The sequence below is a fragment of the Salvelinus namaycush genome, chromosome 31 (assembly GCF_016432855.1).
Source record: "Salvelinus namaycush isolate Seneca chromosome 31, SaNama_1.0, whole genome shotgun sequence".
NCBI lineage: Eukaryota > Metazoa > Chordata > Actinopteri > Salmoniformes > Salmonidae > Salvelinus > Salvelinus namaycush.
This window is the reverse complement of record NC_052337.1, coordinates 11396554-11416621: the sequence shown is the minus strand read 5'-3', so window position 1 is coordinate 11416621 and position 20068 is coordinate 11396554. Positions and strand designations below refer to the sequence as shown.

General features: G+C 39.2%; 1 protein-coding gene across 2 annotated transcripts in view; it reads left to right on the top strand.

Moving 5' to 3' along the window:
- The window catches only part of LOC120025767 (collagen alpha-1(V) chain-like), a 147132-nt gene that overhangs the window by 75942 nt on the left and 51122 nt on the right, over window positions 1–20068 (top strand). For both annotated transcript variants that reach the window (XM_038970394.1, XM_038970393.1), the window contains exons 13-25: window positions 916–1008; window positions 1212–1268; window positions 1558–1611; window positions 1795–1848; window positions 2654–2761; window positions 2865–2918; window positions 4684–4728; window positions 5451–5504; window positions 10469–10513; window positions 18363–18416; window positions 18933–18977; window positions 19090–19143; window positions 19984–20028. In XM_038970394.1, coding sequence (XP_038826322.1) covers window positions 916–1008; window positions 1212–1268; window positions 1558–1611; window positions 1795–1848; window positions 2654–2761; window positions 2865–2918; window positions 4684–4728; window positions 5451–5504; window positions 10469–10513; window positions 18363–18416; window positions 18933–18977; window positions 19090–19143; window positions 19984–20028 — 762 coding nt within the window. The remainder of the gene's footprint in view (window positions 1–915; window positions 1009–1211; window positions 1269–1557; window positions 1612–1794; window positions 1849–2653; window positions 2762–2864; window positions 2919–4683; window positions 4729–5450; window positions 5505–10468; window positions 10514–18362; window positions 18417–18932; window positions 18978–19089; window positions 19144–19983; window positions 20029–20068) is intronic.

Here is a 20068-nt window from a genome sequence, read left to right as displayed (position 1 = left end):
AGAGAGAGAGAGAGAGAGAGAGAGAGAGAGAGAGAGAGAGAGAGAGAGAGAGAGAGAGAGAGAGAGAGAGAGAGAGAGAGGTTTGAGGTTCACTGGAAAAAATATAGAGACAATTGAAAAATATAGAGTAAAATATTATGAAAGAGATCCCTAGCTAGAGAGATGTTGCTGTATTTAAAAAAAGTAAGGTTTGCCAGCTTCATGCAAACCTGTGTTCGATGTTATTTTTTCCTTCCATAGTAACACGGTTGTGGTGATGGTTGTGGTGACAAACCCTCACTGGTCTGTTTTTATTCATACCAACAGAAACTGAAACACATCTCTATAGGATCAACCAACTGGTTGCATTACCCACATTTCACCACTAGATGCCAGTATAGGCATGTGAACTTGTGATGGGAAAAGGACCATAACCAGGCAGTTGATGTATAAGCTACGGTTTTTACAACTTAGTAGTTTTAATGCAAGCCAAGCCTGAATTTGAATTTGTATTTTTTTATAACTTGTTTCAGTACAATCATATTTTATTTATTTATTTAGACATTGTGTTTGAAGAATGGGTAACCTAGCCTGTAAGATGACTTGGCATTTTCTCAACCCACTGTGTCTCTTCTTGCTTTGTCTGTCTCTGTCTATTTGTCTGTTTCTGTCTCTTTGTCTTTCTCTTTGTCTTTCTCTTTGTCTGTTTCTGTCTCTGTCTCTTTGTCTTTCTCTTTGTCTGTCTCTGTCTCTTTGTCTGTCTCCTTGTCTGTCTCTCTGTCTGTCTCTGTCTCTGTCTTTTTGTCCATCTCTGTGTCTGTCTCTTGGTCTGTCTCTTGGTCTGTCTCTATATCTTTGTCCATGTACCTGTATCTACTGGACTGGCCTTACCTGTTGGGTCTGGTTCTGAGTTCTGAGTTCTGCTCTCCTCCTCAGTTCCGCTTCAGTTCTGGAGGAGACTCTGGACAGAAGGGACCTCAGGTGTCTGCTCAGGAGGCCCAGATGCAAGCCATCATGCAACAAGCTAGGGTAAGGCTTACACACACAAGTGCATACACACACACACGCAAACACAAAAGTACATACACACACATATGCACACAGAGCCTGTAAGTAAGCATTTCACTGTAAGGTCTACACCTGTTGTATTCGGCGCACGTGACAAATAACCTTTGATGTGATTTGAGACACACACACCATTTTGTACTTCTCTAACTGTTTTCTCTCTCCAGCTGGCGATGCGTGGTCCTACTGGCCCTATGGGTTTGACAGGTAGATCTGGTCCTCTGGTACGTACCAAAGTCTTCCTCAGTCTCCTCACACACACACACACACAGTATGTACACACACACACACACACACACACACACACACACACACACACACACACACACACACACACCCCTGTCACATACACAGCCTGAGGAGAATAACTTATTATAGTGTTAATAGTTGATAAGATCCTATTAAATTCTAATGCAGATGCTACAACATTAATAGTGTTTGGACTGTGGCCTGATCATATTCATCCGCTGATCTGAGCCTACCGTGACCTTATTGTGTTTGTCCTCCTCCCAGGGTTCTCCAGGTGTGGCTGGACTGAAGGGAGAGTCTGGAGAGTCCGGTCCTCAGGTAAGACTGATGGACGTTTCTAGACCTCTAGAACCACTGGAACTGTTCCTCTGTAATCTCCAGCCCAAGTTTAAGGCCTTTCTATAAACACAACTTACTTGGGTTTTTTTGTTAGGGATATTTTGTTGGGGTTCTGTGGTAGGGTTTTCTTGTTGGATTCTCCATAACCTTCTGTTGTTACAGGGACCTCGTGGACCATTGGGTTCTCACGGACCCTCTGGGAAGCCCGGCAGAAGGGTAAGTGTGAATGGGAGTCTTGGATGGATATTTGAGTTTGGCGTGCAAATTAGTATAGTTTTTATGTAGTTTTGATGTATTTTAAAACATGGCATTGTTGAATACTAGTTTCTGATTGGCTTGAAGAGCATTCTAGAGCGTGCATTATTTCCCTTTAACGTACGGTATATCAGCACGGTATAATTCAATGGCTATAGTTCATTCATACATGTTCTATGTTTGAGCTGCTTTTGAAAGCAAAAGCCAAATTGAAAACATTATTGGCATTGTTGAATTAGATTTTTCACAATAGCAATCTAGGACTGTTGGTTTGGTTAGCGAAACTAGCAATTCAGTTTGTTTGGTTAAAAAGGCATCTACTGTAGCTATCTATTAAACTTGCTAGCTACTTCGTTCGATGTTGAACACATTTCTACTGACAAATAAACACATTTATAGAGGCAAATGTGTTAAATTATAGCCATGGTATGAAATGGATAACCAACTCGGGGCTCTATGTGTTCTCTGGAAAATAACGCAACTCCGTGGAAGGTTAGTTCCATGTCGTTCATTATTTTCCATAGAACGCATAGCCTCTTGTTAATTATCCCTTACGTATTGTATTGTGCTCTTGTGTTGTATGTTCACGCAGTCTACTTCCTGCTGACCTCTTGCCAGGCCCCCCTTGCAAATGAGGTTTCTAACCTCAAGGGTCTTTCCTGGTTACATAAAGGTTAAATAAAAACAATGAAGAATTGTGCCCTTCAGAAAGGAGGGTGAAGCGGGTGTAAGTGTTGATGGGTGTTGTAATCATCTGTTTTTCCAGGGACGTGCTGGTTCTGATGGAGCCAGAGGCATGCCTGGTCAGACCGGAACCAAGGGAGACAGAGGGTTTGATGGTCTGGCTGGACTTCCTGGTGAGAAGGGACACAGAGTAAGTCACTTTGTTGTTGTTATTTCAGCTCCGTTGTAGTATGACAGTGTTTGGATGTTTTTTTTATGTGTATGTCCCACTGATCTTCTGTCTGTTCCTTTAGGGTGAATCTGGACCCCATGGACCTCCCGGACCCACAGGAGAGGATGGAGAGAGAGTAAGTACTACCCCTTGCCCTCCCTCCCTCCATCTCTTATCATACTTACCCAGTTTCGCTCTCTGTTTCTTCATCTCCCCACTCTGTGTCCATAGGTCAGCACATCAGTATGGTGTGTGTGTGTGTGTGTGTGTGTGTATGTGTCCATAGGTCAGCACATCAGTATGGTGTGTGTGTGTGTGTGTATGTGTCCATAGGTCAGCACATCAGTATGGTGTGTGTGTGTGTGTGTATGTGTCCATAGGTCAGCACATCAGTATGGTGTGTGTGTGTGTGTGTGTGTGTGTGTGTGTGTGTGTGTGTGTGTGTGTGTGTGTGTGTGTGTGTGTGTATGTGTCCATAGGTCAGCACATCAGTATGGTGTGTGTGTGTGTGTGTGTGTGTGTCCATAGGTCAGCACATCAGTATGGTGTGTGTGTGTGTGTGTGTGTGTGTGTGTGTGTGTGTGTGTGTGTGTGTGTGTGTGTGTGTGTGTGTGTGTGTGTGTGTGTGTGTGTCCATAGGTCAGCACATCAGTATGGTGTGTGTGTGTGTGTGTGTCCATAGGTCAGCACATCAGTATGGTGTGTGTGTGTGTGTGTGTGTGTGTGTCCATAGGTCAGCACATCAGTATGGTGTGTGTGTGTGTGTGTCCATAGGTCAGCACATCAGTATGGTGTGTGTGTGTGTGTGTGTATGTGTCCATAGGTCAGCACATCAGTAAGGTGTGTGTGTGTATGTGTCCATAGGTCAGAACATCAGTATGGTGTGTGTGTGTGTGTGTGTGTGTGTGTGTGTGTGTGTGTGTGTGTGTGTGTGTGTGTGTGTGTGTGTGTGTGTGTGTGTGTGTGTGTGTCCATAGATCAGCACATCAGTATGGTGTGTATGTGTATGTGTGTGTGTCCATAGGTCAGCACATCAGTATGGTGTGTATGTGTGTGTGTGTGTGTGTGTGTCCATAGATCAGCACATCAGTATGGTGTGTCTGTGTGTGTGTGTGTGTGTGTGTGTGTGGGTGTGTGTGTGTGTGTGTGTGTGTGTGTGTGTGTGTGTGTGTGTGTGTGTGTGTGTGTGTGTGTGTGTGTGTCCATAGATCAGCACATCAGTATGGTGTGTGTGTGTGTGTGTGTGTGTGTGTGTGTGTGTGTGTGTGTGTGTGTGTGTGTGTGTGTGTGTGTGTGTGTGTGTGTGTGTGTGTGTGTGTGTGTGTGTGTGTGTGTCCATAGGTCAGCACATCAGTATGGTGTGTGTGTGTGTGTGTGTGTGTGTGTGTGTGTGTGTGTGTGTGTGTGTGTGTGTGTGTGTGTGTGTGTGTGTGTGTGTGTGTGTGTGTGTGTGTCCATAGATCAGCACATCAGTATGGTGTGTGTGTGTGTGTGTCCATAGGTCAGCACATCAGTATTGTGTGTGTGTGTGTGTGTTTGTGTGTGTGTGTGTGTGTGTCCATAGATCAGCACATCAGTATGGTGTGTATGTGTGTGTGTCCATAGGTCAGCACATCAGTATGGTGTGTGTGTGTGTGTGTGTGTGTGTGTGTGTGTGTGTGTGTGTGTGTGTGTGTGTGTGTGTGTGTGTGTGTGTGTGTGATTAGTCAGTGTGTGATCTAAGTGTCTGTCATCTGTCATGTAGATGAGCCTCATTTTGACACCCCCGTGTCACTCCATCACCTGGACCAATCACTTCATTCCGGTCCTCTCCTCCTTTCACACCTCCCCTTTCCCTCTCCCTCTCTCCTATACTCCAAATTCCCACTTCCTGTTCTGACCATCTCACTTCCTGTTTCCAGGGAGACGATGGAGAGATCGGGCCACGGGGGCTGCCTGGTGACCCAGTAAGTGTTTTTTTATGATGTCTATCCCCTGTCATTGTGACACTTACTGTACAACTTAATAAAGCATGTGTTGACATATACGTTCTGGATTCAGATCCATACATGGTGTCCAGCTTATGGTATATGTACACAGTTTGTTTTTACACAGGTTTAGTAACTAGGTAGCCTAGACCCTATATGTGAATCTCAGGGTGAGAAGCCCTTAGATTCCTCTTGTTCACAGTCTACTCTCCTCACGGCTGGTAGACAAGCTTCCCTTCCTCTCTGACAGGATTTCCCCAAAGGAGAAGAGGAACGAGATAGGCAGAGAGAAAACGAGTTAGACAAAGTAAAAGGCTGAGAGAGCATCATTAGTGATAGATTGTGTGGTGCAGTATTTCAGACAGACCACCAGGGGGTGGTACACCACTGGTTTTCTGAGATACTCTAGCTGTGAGAGGAAGGGGCACTGAGTCACAGCACTGAGATAGCACTGTGTGATAGACAGTGAAGACAGCAGACATCAAGAATAGTGAAATCAATCTATGATGGTACAGAGAGATTCAAGAAGCATCAAGTATACTTTAGATGAAAATCCATTATTCATTCATTGTTGTCATTGTTGTCATAATTTTAAAAACATCATAGATTTACATTTAACAAACATTCTATATTTATTTGCTATGTTTTGAAATGGATCATGGCATTGATGTTGGCATTTTCATGTATTTCTCTCTCTCCAGGGACCTCGTGGGTTGCTGGGACCTAAGGGACCTCAGGGACCTCCCGGATCCCCTGTACGTTTAGAACACACACACACACACACACACACACACACACACACACACACACACACACACACACACACACACACACACACACACACACACACACACACACACACACTTTCCTTTCACACACAGTTCAGACAGAGATTTGGCAGTATTGTATTGAACACCGACAAAATACTAATGACACACATAGGTAAATAACACATCCGTATCTAAAGTACCTAGGTAAATAACACATCCGTATCTAAAGTACCTAGGTAAATAACACATCCAGTATCTACAATACATAGGTAAATAACACATCCAGTATCTACAATACATAGGTAAATAACACATCCAGTATCTACAGTACATAGGTAAATAACACATCCAGTATCTACAATACATAGGTAAATAACACATCCAGTATCTATAGTACATAGGTAAATAACACATCCAGTATCTACAGTACATAGGTAAATAACACATCCAGTATCTACAGTACATAGGTAAATAACACATCCAGTATCTACAGTACCTAGGTAAATAACACATCCAGTATCTACAGTACATAGGTAAATAACACATCCAGTATCTACAGTACATAGGTAAATAACACATCCAGTATCTACAGTACATAGGTAAATAACACATCCAGTATCTACAGTACATAGGTAAATAACAAATCCAGTATCTACAGTACATAGGTAAATAACAAATCCAGTATCTACAATACATAGGTAAATAACACATCCGTATCTAAAGTACATAGGTAAATAACACATCCAGTATCTACAGTACATAGGTAAATAACACATCCAGTATCTATAGTACATAGGTAAATAACACATCCAGTATCTACAGTACATAGGTAAATAACACATCCAGTATCTACAATACATAGGTAAATAACACATCCAGTATCTACAGTACATAGGTAAATAACACATCCGTATCTACAGTACATAGGTAAATAACACATCCAGTATCTACAATACATAGGTAAATAACACATCCAGTATCTACAGTACATAGGTAAATAACACATCCGTATCTACAGTACATAGGTAAATAACACATCCAGTATCTACAATACATAGGTAAATAACACATCCAGTATCTACAGTACATAGGTAAATAACACATCCAGTATCTACAGTACATAGGTAAATAACAGATCCAGTATCTACAGTACATAGGTAAATAACACATCCAGTATCTACAGTACATAGGTAAATAACACATCCAGTATCTACAGTACATAGGTAAATAACACATCCAGTATCTACAGTACATAGGTAAATAACACATCCAGTATCTACAGTACATAGGTAAATAACACATCCAGTATCTATAGTACATAGGTAAATAACACATCCAGTATCTAAAGTACATAGGTAAATAACACATCCAGTATCTACAATACATAGGTAAATAACACATCCAGTATCTACAATACATAGGTAAATAACACATCCGTATCTAAAGTTCCTAGGTAAATAACACATCCAGTATCTACAGTACATAGGTAAATAACACATCCAGTATCTACAGTACATAGGTAAATAACACATCCGTATCTAAAGTACCTAGGTAAATAACACATCCAGTATCTACAGTACATAGGTAAATAACACATCCAGTATCTACAGTACATAGGTAAATAACACATCCAGTATCTACAGTACATAGGTAAATAACACATCCAGTATCTACAGTACATAGGTAAATAACACATCCAGTATCTACAGTACATATGTAAATAACACATCCAGTATCTACAGTACATAGGTAAATAACACATCCAGTATCTACAATACATAGGTAAATAACACATCCAGTATCTACAATACATAGGTAAATAACACATCCAGTATCTACAGTACATAGGTAAATAACACATCCAGTATCTACAATACATAGGTAAATAACACATCCAGTATCTAAAGTACATAGGTAAATAACACATCCAGTATCTACAGTACATAGGTAAATAACACATCCAGTATCTACAGTACATAGGTAAATAACACATCCAGTATCTAAAGTACATAGGTAAATAACACATCCGTATCTACAGTACATAGGTAAATAACACATCCAGTATCTACAGTACATAGGTAAATAACACATCCAGTATCTACAATACATAGGTAAATAACACATCCGTATCTAAAGTACCTAGGTAAATAACACATCCAGTATCTACAATACATAGGTAAATAACACATCCAGTATCTACAGTACATAGGTAAATAACACATCCAGTATCTACAGTACATAGGTAAATAACACATCCAGTATCTACAGTACATAGGTAAATAACACATCCAGTATCTACAGTACATAGGTAAATAACACATCCAGTATCTACAGTACATAGGTAAATAACACATCCAGTATCTACAATACATAGGTAAATAACACATCCAGTATCTACAGTACATAGGTAAATAACACATCCAGTATCTACAGTACATAGGTAAATAACACATCCAGTATCTACAGTACATAGGTAAATAACACATCCAGTATCTACAGTACATAGGTAAATAACACATCCAGTATCTACAGTACATAGGTAAATAACACATCCAGTATCTACAATACATAGGTAAATAACACTTCCGTATCTAAAGTACATAGGTAAATAACACATCCAGTGTCTAAAGTACATAGGTAAATAACACATCCAGTATCTAAAGTACATAGGTAAATAACACATCCAGTATCTAAAGTACCTAGGTAAATAACACATCCAGTATCTACAATACATAGGTAAATAACACATCCAGTATCTACAGTACATAGGTAAATAACACATCCAGTATCTACAGTACATAGGTAAATAACAAATCCAGTATCTACAGTACATAGGTAAATAACACATCCAGTATCTACAGTACATAGGTAAATAACACATCCGTATCTACAGTACATAGGTAAATAACACATCCAGTATCTACAGTACATAGGTAAATAACACATCCAGTATCTACAGTACATAGGTAAATAACACATCCAGTATCTACAGTACATAGGTAAATAACACATCCAGTATCTACAGTACATAGGTAAATAACACATCCAGTATCTACAGTACATAGGTAAATAACACATCCAGTATCTACAGTACATAGGTAAATAACACATCCAGTATCTACAATACATAGGTAAATAACACATCCAGTATCTACAGTACATAGGTAAATAACACATCCAGTATCTATAGTACATAGGTAAATAACACATCCAGTATCTACAGTACATAGGTAAATAACACATCCAGTATCTACAGTACATAGGTAAATAACACATCCAGTATCTACAGTACATAGGTAAATAACACATCCAGTATCTACAATACATAGGTAAATAACACATCCAGTATCTACAGTACATAGGTAAATAACACATCCGTATCTACAGTACATAGGTAAATAACACATCCAGTATCTATAGTACATAGGTAAATAACACATCCAGTATCTACAGTACATAGGTAAATAACACATCCAGTATCTACAGTACATAGGTAAATAACACATCCAGTATCTACAATACATAGGTAAATAACACATCCAGTATCTACAGTACATAGGTAAATAACACATCCAGTATCTACAATACATAGGTAAATAACACATCCAGTATCTATAGTACATAGGTAAATAACAGATCCAGTATCTATAGTACATAGGTAAATAACAGATCCAGTATCTACAATACATAGGTAAATAACACATCCAGTATCTACAATACATAGGTAAATAACACATCCAGTATCTACAGTACATAGGTAAATAACACATCCAGTATCTACAGTACATAGGTAAATAACAGATCCAGTATCTACAATACATAGGTAAATAACACATCCAGTATCTACAGTACATAGGTAAATACCACATCCAGTATCTATAGTACATAGGTAAATAACAGATCCAGTATCTATAGTACATAGGTAAATAACAGATCCAGTATCTATAGTACATAGGTAAATAACACATCCAGTATCTACAGTACATAGGTAAATAACACATCCAGTATCTACAGTACATAGGTAAATAACACATCCGTATCTACAGTACATAGGTAAATAACACATCCAGTATCTACAGTACATAGGTAAATAACACATCCAGTATCTACAGTACATAGGTAAATAACACATCCAGTATCTATAGTACATAGGTAAATAACAGATCCAGTATCTATAGTACATAGGTAAATAACAGATCCAGTATCTACAATACATAGGTAAATAACACATCCAGTATCTACAATACATAGGTAAATAACACATCCAGTATCTACAGTACATAGGTAAATAACAGATCCAGTATCTACAATACATAGGTAAATAACACATCCAGTATCTATAGTACATAGGTAAATAACAGATCCAGTATCTATAGTACATAGGTAAATAACAGATCCAGTATCTATAGTACATAGGTAAATAACACATCCAGTATCTATAGTACATAGGTAAATAACAGATCCAGTATCTATAGTACATAGGTAAATAACAGATCCAGTATCTATAGTACATAGGTAAATAACACATCCAGTATCTATAGTACATAGGTAAATAACAGATCCAGTATCTACAGTACATAGGTAAATAACAGATCCAGTATCTATAGTACATAGGTAAATAACAGATCCAGTATCTACATTACATACTTCAGATGATAAGAACGGTTATGGCTGTAGATATGAAACTGTGTATGTCCTCCACTTTAACTTCTCTACATCATTTGGACTTGAGAGAAATCTCCTCTTGTTCCAATATGATGTTTCCTGATGACGGTAATTGATATGGTAAAGTGCACCAAAATGACTGCAGCCTCTTTCTACAGTGTATATATCTGAGTCTATCCTTGAGGCACTCCCCATGTTCACATCCTTTTTCTCTTTGTGTTCACCTGAGTGTATGGCTTCATGTATTAAATAGAAGCTTCATCTCATCTGACTGTGTGTTGCAGGGTGTAACTGGAATGGATGGCCACCCTGGACCCAAAGGAAACATTGTAAGTACTGACAACACCCAGCTAAGGGCTGTTCTGAGGCACGGTGCGAAGCGGAGTAGTAGTGTGTAAATACTCCACACACTCCATTTGCATCGGACGTACAGCTCACACACTTTCTCTCCATCCCCTACTCTAACACTATCACACCATTTCTACCCCTTCATCCCCTACTCTAACACTATCACACCATTTCTACCCCTTCATTCCCTACTCTAACACTATCATACCATTTTCCCCCTTCATTCCCTACTCTAACACTATCACACCAGTTCTACCCCTTCATCCCCTACTCTAACACTATCACACCATTTCTACCCCTTCATCCCCTACTCTAACACGATCACACCATTTCTTCCCCTTCATCCCCTACTCTAACACTATCACACCATTTCTACCCCTTCATCCCCTACTCTAACACTATCACACCATTTCTTTCCCTTCATCCCCTACTCTAACACTATCACACCATTTCTACCCCTTCATCCCCTACTCTAACACTATCACACCATTTCTACCCCTTCATCCCCTACTCTAACACTATCACACCATTTCTTCCCCTTCATCCCCTACTCTAACACTATCACACCATTTCTTCCCCTTCATCCCCTACTCTAACACTATCACACCATTTCTACCCCTTCATCCCCTACTCTAACACTATCACACCATTTCTACCCCTTCATCCCCTACTCTAACACTATCACACCATTTCCAACCCTTCATCCCCTACTCTAACACTATCACACCATTTCTTCCCCTTCATCCCCTACTCTAACACTATCACACCATTTCTACCCCTTCGTCCCCTACAGTAACACTATCACACCATTATTTTCCTTCATTCCCTACTCTAACACTATCACACCATTTCTACCCCTTCATCCCCTACAGTAACACTATCACACCATTATTTTCCTTCATTCCCTACTCTAACACTATCATACCATTTCTTCCCCTTCATCCCCTACTCTAACACTATCACACCATTATTTTCCTTCATTCCCTACTCTAACACTATCACACCATTTCTTCCCCTTCATCCCCTACTCTAACACTATCACACCATTTCTACCCCTTCATCCCCTACTCTAACACTATCACACCATTTCTACCCCTTCATCCCCTACTCTAACACTATCACACCATTTTTACCCCTTCTTCCCCTACAGTAACACTATCACACCATTTCTACCCCTTCACCCCCTACAGTAACACTATCACACCATTATTTTCCTTAATTCCCTACTCTAACACTATCACACCATTTCTTCCCCTTCATTCCCTACTCTAACACTATCACACAATTTCTACCCCTTCACCCCCTACTCTAACACGATCACACCATTTCTACCCCTTCATCCCCTACTCTAACACTATCACACCATTTCTACCCCTTCACCCCCTACTCTAACACTATCACACCATTTCTACCCCTTCATCCCCTACTCTAACACTATCACACCATTTCTACCCCTACATTCCCTACTCTAACACTATCACACCATTTCTACCCCTTCATCCCCTACTCTAACACTATCACACCATTTCTACCCCTTCATCCCCTACTCTAACACTATCACAGTGGCAGTGCTGGCAACACTAGCTGCAGTAACCCATGGGGAGGGGGTCACACTCGGACATTCAGAGAGGGGGTATATTATTGTGGCCCTGGCGGCACAAAATCAAAGTCGGACTGCATGGAGATGCGTGGGGACATGGTCATGACGGGTGGCCGTATTGTGGGTGTTTCAGGAATAAGGTGTACATTTGACCTCCATTATCTAGGATATGACAATGGTAAATAAATCTCTCAATTTTTGCTAATTTTTTGTGCGGTCTTGCAGGCCTTCTCATGCAGCTGCAACTGCAAGTGCATTTGTAAATCATGACCCATCTTGAGTTGGGCTCTGGGATGGTGCAATTGTTGAGAAAGTGAGCTTATGGTTGTGTGGGGGTAAGGGCTGAGTGTGTGTGGGTGTATGTGTGTATCCCACAACTGTTGCGAAGGAAGAAGTAAAAGATGTTAGGGACAATAGAGGATGATCCACAGATATACATAATACAAATCGAGGTGAGGGCAATGGAAATGCATATGGTAATTGATCTTCTTCAATTCGGTAAATGGCACTGTATGCTCTTTTCAAAGAATGGATCCCAGTCGGTTCAGGGCTATGGGATACAGGGGGTCGAGGGTGGTCTACCGGGCATTGGGATGACAAGCCATCTCGAGATGAGGCCTTTTAGCGGGTGGAATAGTAGGGACCAATTGGAGGTTTACTTAGTAGAAATGCAAATATCATGGTACAACTATATAGACACTCAATCATTATGTTACTTTTTAATAGTACGTTTACAAAAATATATTCTGATTAAAAGAATGAAAGGTGTGTCTCATTATGGTAAGTGGTGAAATAAGTATAGCCAGTTACAATTGTAATGGCTTAGCAGATAATAAGAAAAGACGATCAGTATTTACCTGGCTAAAAGAGAAGGATTATAATATCTATTGTTTACAGGAAACCCATTCAACAGTTTTAGATGAAGTTTTGTGGAAAAAGAACTGGGGGGGCAAAATATATTTCTCCCATGGGCAAAGAAATTCAAAAGGGGTGATGGTTTTAATTAACAATAATTTTGATCCAAATGTGCAAATTGTCCAAACAGATCCTCAAGGTAGATGGATTATTTTAAATATGTTATTGGACAATAAACAAATATGGCTTGTTAACCTATACGGTCCGAATAATGATGATCCAAGCTTCTTTGAAAATATATATAAGAATTTATCAACTCTACAAGCAACACTAGACTCTATTATTATAGTGGGAGATTTTAATACGGTCTTAAATACCTCTATAGACCGGAAAGGAAATCACACTACAAACTATCACCCTCAGGCACTTAAGGAAATCATGAATGTCATGGATATATTGGAATTAGTGGATATATGGAGACTTAAATACCCTGATTTAGTGAGATATACATGGCGGAGGCTGAATCAAGCTAGTCGTCTTGACTACTTTCTTATACCATTCTCTCTGGCACCAAAAGTTAAAAAAGTGTTGATAGGGGACAGAATGCGGTCGGATCATCACATAATTGGCATATATATTTCTCTTACAGAATTTCCACGTGGGCGAGGATATTGGAAATTTAATCAAAGTCTACTAGATGATAAATTGTTTAGAACTAGGACAGAAGATTTTATAACTGACTTTTTCAGACATAACATAGGTACAGCAGATCCCCTTATTGTATGGGACACTTTTAAGTGTGCCTTTAGAGGCCATGCAATTCAGTACTCATCTATAAAACAAAAGCAATTTAGATCAAAAGAGTCCATATTAACAAAGGAAATTGAAGGACTAACAGTACAGTTAGATAGCAATAAAAACAGTACCATAGAGGCACAGAATAAGTTAGAGGAAAAACAAAAAGAAATGGAGGAACTTATTCAAGAAAGATCCAGTGTAATACATTATAAAAATAAAGCGAACTGGATGGAATATGGGGAAAAATGCACCAAATTCTTTTTCAATCTTCAATATAGAAATGCTACCAAAAAAAATGTATTAAAACTTGTTACAAATGATGGAGTCACGCATGATTCACCAAATGATATTTTGAAAGAGGAAGTAAAGTACTTTAAGAATATGTTTTCGTTTCAGGCTCCTCCATCTCCACTAACTGAAACTAATTGTATGGATTTTTTTCCTATTAATAATGTAAAATTAACATCTGTACAGAAAGACTCATGTGAAGGCCAAATTACAGAGGAGGAACTGCTTGATGCAATTGGGGCCTTTAAGGATGGGAAAACTCCAGGGCTGGATGGCATACCAGTGGAAGTATACAAAACTTTTTTTGATATACTCAAAGGACCATTATTAGCTTGTTTTAACCACTCCTATATAAATGGTAGATTATCAGACACGCAACAAGAAGGTCTGATATCGTTATTACTGAAACAGGACCCAAGTGGTATATATAAAGATCCAGTCCAATTAAAAAATTGGAGACCTCTTACACTTCAGTGTTGTGATGCAAAAATCCTAGCAAAATGCTTGGCGCATAGAATAAAAAAAGTTTTGTCAGATATTATTCATCCTAATCAGACAGGTTTTTTACATGGACGATACATTGGAGATAATATAAGGCAAGTACTGGAAACAATAGAACACTATGAAATATCGGGGACACCAGGTCTGGTTTTCATAGCTGATTTTGAAAAGGCTTTTGATAAAGTACGACTGGAGTTTATATATAAATGCCTAGAATATTTCAATTTTGGGGAATCTCTTATAAAATGGGTTAAAATTATGTATAGTAACCCTAGGTGTAAAATAGTAAATAATGGCTACATCTCAGAAAGTTTTAAACTATCTAGAGGAGTAAAACAAGGTTGTCCACTATCGGCATATCTATTTATTATTGCCATCGAAATGTTAGCTGTTAAAATTAGATCAAACATTAATATTAATGGATTAGAAATCCGTGGCTTAAAAACTAAGGTGTCATTGTACGCTGATGATTCATGTTTTCTTTTAAAACCACAACTAGAGTCTCTCCACGGCCTCATAGAGGATCTAGATACCTTTGCTATCCTCTCTGGATTAAAACCAAATTATGATAAATGTACCATATTACGTATTGGATCACTAAAAAATACACATTTTATATTGCCATGTAGTTTACCAATTAAATGGTCTGACGGAGATGTGGATATACTCGGTATAAAAATCCCAAAAGAAAGAAATGATCTCACTCCAATAAATTTTTATAGAAAGTTAGCAAAAATAGATAAGATCTTGCTACCATGGAAAGGAAAATACTTGTCTATTTGTGGAAAAATCACCCTGATTAACTCTTTAGTCATATCACAGTTTACCTATTTGCTTATGGTTTTGCCTACACCTAGTGACCTGCTTTTTAAATTATATGAACAAAAAATATTCCATTTTATTTGGAACGGCAAGCCAGATAAAATTAAAAGGGCCTATTTATATAACGAATATGAATTCGGAGGGCAGAAATTATTAAATATTAAAGCATTAGACCTCTCACTAAAGGCATCAGTCATACAAAAGTTATACTTAAATCCAAACTGGTTCTCTAGTAGATTGGTACGAATGTCTCATCCTATGTTCAAGAAGGGCCTTTTTCCCTTTATTCAGATTACACCTGCTCACTTTCGGTTGTTTGAAAAGGAAATAATCTCCAAAATATCCTTATTTTTTAAACAAGCCTTAGAAAGTTGGTTGCAATTTCAGTTTAATCCACCTGAAAGGACGGAACAAATAGTACAACAAATATTGTGGTTAAATTCAAATATAGTAATTGATAAAAAAACTGTATTTATCGAAGAAATGTTTAAAAAAGGTATAATTTTTGTGAATGATATCATAAATAGGACTGGTGGAGTTATGTCACACATGCAGCTCACACAGACATATGGAAATGTCTGCTCTACCCAAAATTACAACCAATTAATTGCAGCATTACCACAAAAATGGAAGAGGCAAGTAGAAGGGGAAAAAAGTAAGGAACTTGTATGTCGGCCCTGTATTAAAGAACATAAATGGTTAAAGAAAAGTGTGATAAATAAAAACATATACCAATTTCATTTAAGGACCAAAAAACTGACAGCTGTGCCATATAAATTGCAAAATAGTTGGGAAGAGATGTTCGATGTACCCATTCCATGGCACATGGTTTATGAATTGATACGCAAAACAACGCCGGATTCAAAACTTCGAATTTTTCAATTTAAATTATTGTACAAAATTCTTGCAACTAATAGAATGTTATATATATGGGGTATACAATCTTCCCAGCTCTGTAGATTCTGCTGTGAGGAGGCAGAGTCATTAGACCATTTATTTTGGTATTGTCCATATGTAGCTCGTTTTTGGTCACAGGTCCAGGAATGGCTGAAGAATTGCAACATTTGCCTAGAACTAACGCTACAGATAACAATACTGGGGGATTTGAAAAGCCATAGTCAATCAATCAATAATATAATAATTATTTTAGCAAAAATGTTTATTTTTAATTTACAATCTGTAGAAGCTATGAGAATAGGAAGGTTCAAATCTTTTGTGAAGCATCACAGCACAGTTGAAAAATATATGGCAAATAAAAATCCAAAATGGATGATGTTGGAAGATAGATGGGAAGGGTTGAGTAGAACTGAAGGGTGGGACTAATAACAAGATAAACAATGTAGGGCATACGGGATCTGTGAAATGTGTATAGGTGCGGAGCTTTTGTGAAATAGCACAGTTACAAGTGGAAATAAAATTGGATGGACAACAGAAATAGAGGAAGGACTAAGAACAAACAAGAGAGAACTATTATAAAGTAGTCTGTGTCTGTAAAATAGGTATAAGATGTATAAATTGAAGGTAAAAGCAGAAGTGTTTATTAGTTTACTCCAATTGGGGGAGCGGTGGTAGGGTTGCGGGGAATAATAATAAAGGTATATTCTTTAAAAAAGTATGTATGTCTATATAGGTATGTGTATGTATATATGTATATATGTATGCATGCGTGTATGGATATATATATTTACCCCAAAAAATATGGGGGATTGGAAATGATGCAGACAATTACATTGGAAGCAACATTCTTTCCGCAATATTAAGCTGATCCACCCCAAAAAAAAAAAAAAAAAAAAAAAAAAAAAAAAAAAAAAAAAAAAAAAAAACACTATCACACCATTTCTACCCCTTCATCCCCTACTCTAACACTATCACACAATTTCTACCCCTTCATCCCCTACTCTAACACTATCACACCATTTCTTTCCCTTCATCCCCTACTCTAACACTATCACACCATTTCTTTCCCTTCATCCCCTACTCTAACACTATCACACCATTTCTACCCCTTCATCCCCTCCTCTAACACTATCACACCATTTCTACCCCTTCATCCCCTACTCTAACACTATCACACCATTTCTACCCCTTCATCCCCTACTCTAACACTATCACACCATTTCTACCCCTTCATCCCCTACTCTAACACTATCACACCATTTCTACACCTTCATCCCCTACTCTAACACTATCACACCATTTCTACCCCTTCATCCCCTACTCTAACACTATCACACCATTTCTACCCCTTCATCCCCTTCATCCCCTACTCTAACACTATCACACCATTTCTTTCCCTTCGTTCCAGTCTATTTTCCCATCAAATGCACACTACTATCGTTTTAAGACTCATTTACCCACTTCCACACTCACACACTTCCACACTCTGAATGCTCTCTTGCCCTCTAATGAAGACTAGACTGAGTGTATTGAGTCCTGTGAGAGCCCAATCCTCCGTGGAGTCTCAGTTATTCCGGGTCCATTTTGTTGGAGCGGTGTGTCCGTAATGAGAGAATGCCTGGCTGGAGCAGACAGTGGCTCCACTGGGAATGCTCCAATTAGAAAGAGAGATGGAAGATCCACAGTCTTTTCCCAGCCCCTACGAACAGGGAACATAATTGATTGTCAATTAACTGGGAAGCGAGGCATTTGCGTTTGAGTTTGAGGTTCAGCAGTTTCTTTCATTAGGAAAGTGAGTGTGTGTGTCTGTGTGTATCTGTGTGTGTGCGTGTGTGTGTGTATTATGTTCCCTCCAGATAGAAAAGGCTACAAAAACACACTAAGTTATAGCCTGTCTGTGTGTTACAAAGTAATAATGTAGTAATACTGACTCAATCTAAAGTCCCCTCAGTACACTGTATTTCTAGTCTTCTATCTTCTACCGCTTCAATCCACTCTGTCCTATGTACTATGTTATCAGTCCTTGTGTAAGTGTGGATGAATGTAACCACGGTGTTTTCTCTTCATAGGGACCACAAGGAGAACCTGGCCCCAATGGACAGCAAGGGAACCCTGGTGCTCAGGTCAGTGTGATGTTATGATCCTTCTTGGGCAGGTTATGAGATTGTGGCCTTCATTTGGTTGGTCATTGTATGGTCATGCCCAATGCCTGCTTTTTACCTGACTGACTTTTCAAAGACAGCTTGAAATGTAGCCTACAGGTTTTGTGCTCTTGTAGGAAGCAGTAACTCCCCATTGCTGACCTATACGTATCTATAACCTGGCTAATAACTCGCTAACTAGCAAAGAATATCAGCAAATGTGCGCACGCGCGGCTCTGTGCTCTGATCTGAACTGATCTGAAAAGCACATTCACTTTCAGGTGATTGAAAGACTGCTCGTGGGCTACCCAGCCAATAGAATTCTACTCCGTTGCGCTCTGGCTCTGCCTACAAAAATATCACAGACTCAATCTTGCAAAGTTAAATTTGGTTTGGATTGTTGCATTGAAAAGGGGCTAATATAATGTTGATTCGATCACAGAAAAAATCTATATGGTGCACTTGCGTCTCGGCATAACATCCTCTCTCTCTTTACAGGGACTTCCAGGTCCTCAGGGAGCCATCGGGTCCCCAGGAGAGAAGGTACGGGCCCTGGCCACTCAAAAACATACCTATATGATGTGATGTGAGCAATGTTGTTGATGTGAGTCTGTTGTCTTCTCTGTTCTATCTCTATCTTCCCCTCTCTCCTCAGGGGCCTACCGGAAAACCAGGACTGTCAGGAATTCCAGGTGCTGACGGACCCCCAGTAAGTGTGTACTAACAAAGAAACACAGTCCCGATCACACACACTCCCCACCTTTTCCCAGAGAGTACCTGTGCTATCGGCAGGTGGGCCTTGGAAGATGGCAGGTGGCAGGTGAGAGAGAGAGAGAGAATGGAAGAGAGAGATAGCCAGATAAGAGCAGCGTCTGTCACTGTATTCCCCATATTTCTCTAATGGATTTGATATGCATGTGAGTGGTATTACCACACTGGTATTACCACTCTCTCCTTTCATCTCCCTTCTTCTCTCTTCTTCTAGTATCTGCCTCTTAGTCTCCATACACCCCTCTCTCTCCCTCTCTCTCCCTCTTCTCTGAAAGCCTGTCATTGGATAGTTATGCCACTCTCTTCCCTCTTTCTCCTGTCGACTTCTATTTTTTGAGGATCCATCCATCCATCTATCCCTCCATCCATCCATCCCTCTCTTTCTCTCAACTTTCTGAAACTTTATCAGTGGACATTGCACAGCTCTCTTATCTCAAGGGACCACAATCAACTTACCTCAACCGTTTTTTACTCGACATTCTAAGTAGTTTGTGTGTATTTGTGTGTCTGTGTGTGTGTGTGCGCCTGCGTGTGTGTGTTCTTCCAGGAGTATTGAGACGGAAAGCCCTTCTCTTTAAGAGGTTCTACAGTAGACCATAGTGCTTGTATAACGCTGGGCATTAAGGAGAAATCCCAAATGGCCTTTTTCACTATCCTATATCCTGGGATGGTTTTACAGCTTAATAATCCCTATGTAATAGGGAGAGTGGTGTAGTATTTATGATCTAGTGCTAATTATCCCAGGACCACCATTAATGTTGCTGTTAATAATTCACAGGGTCACCCTGGCAAGGAAGGACCCAACGGAGAGAAAGGACATTTGGTAAGTTTCTCTCTCTTTATGGGTATTATGTTTTTATCAG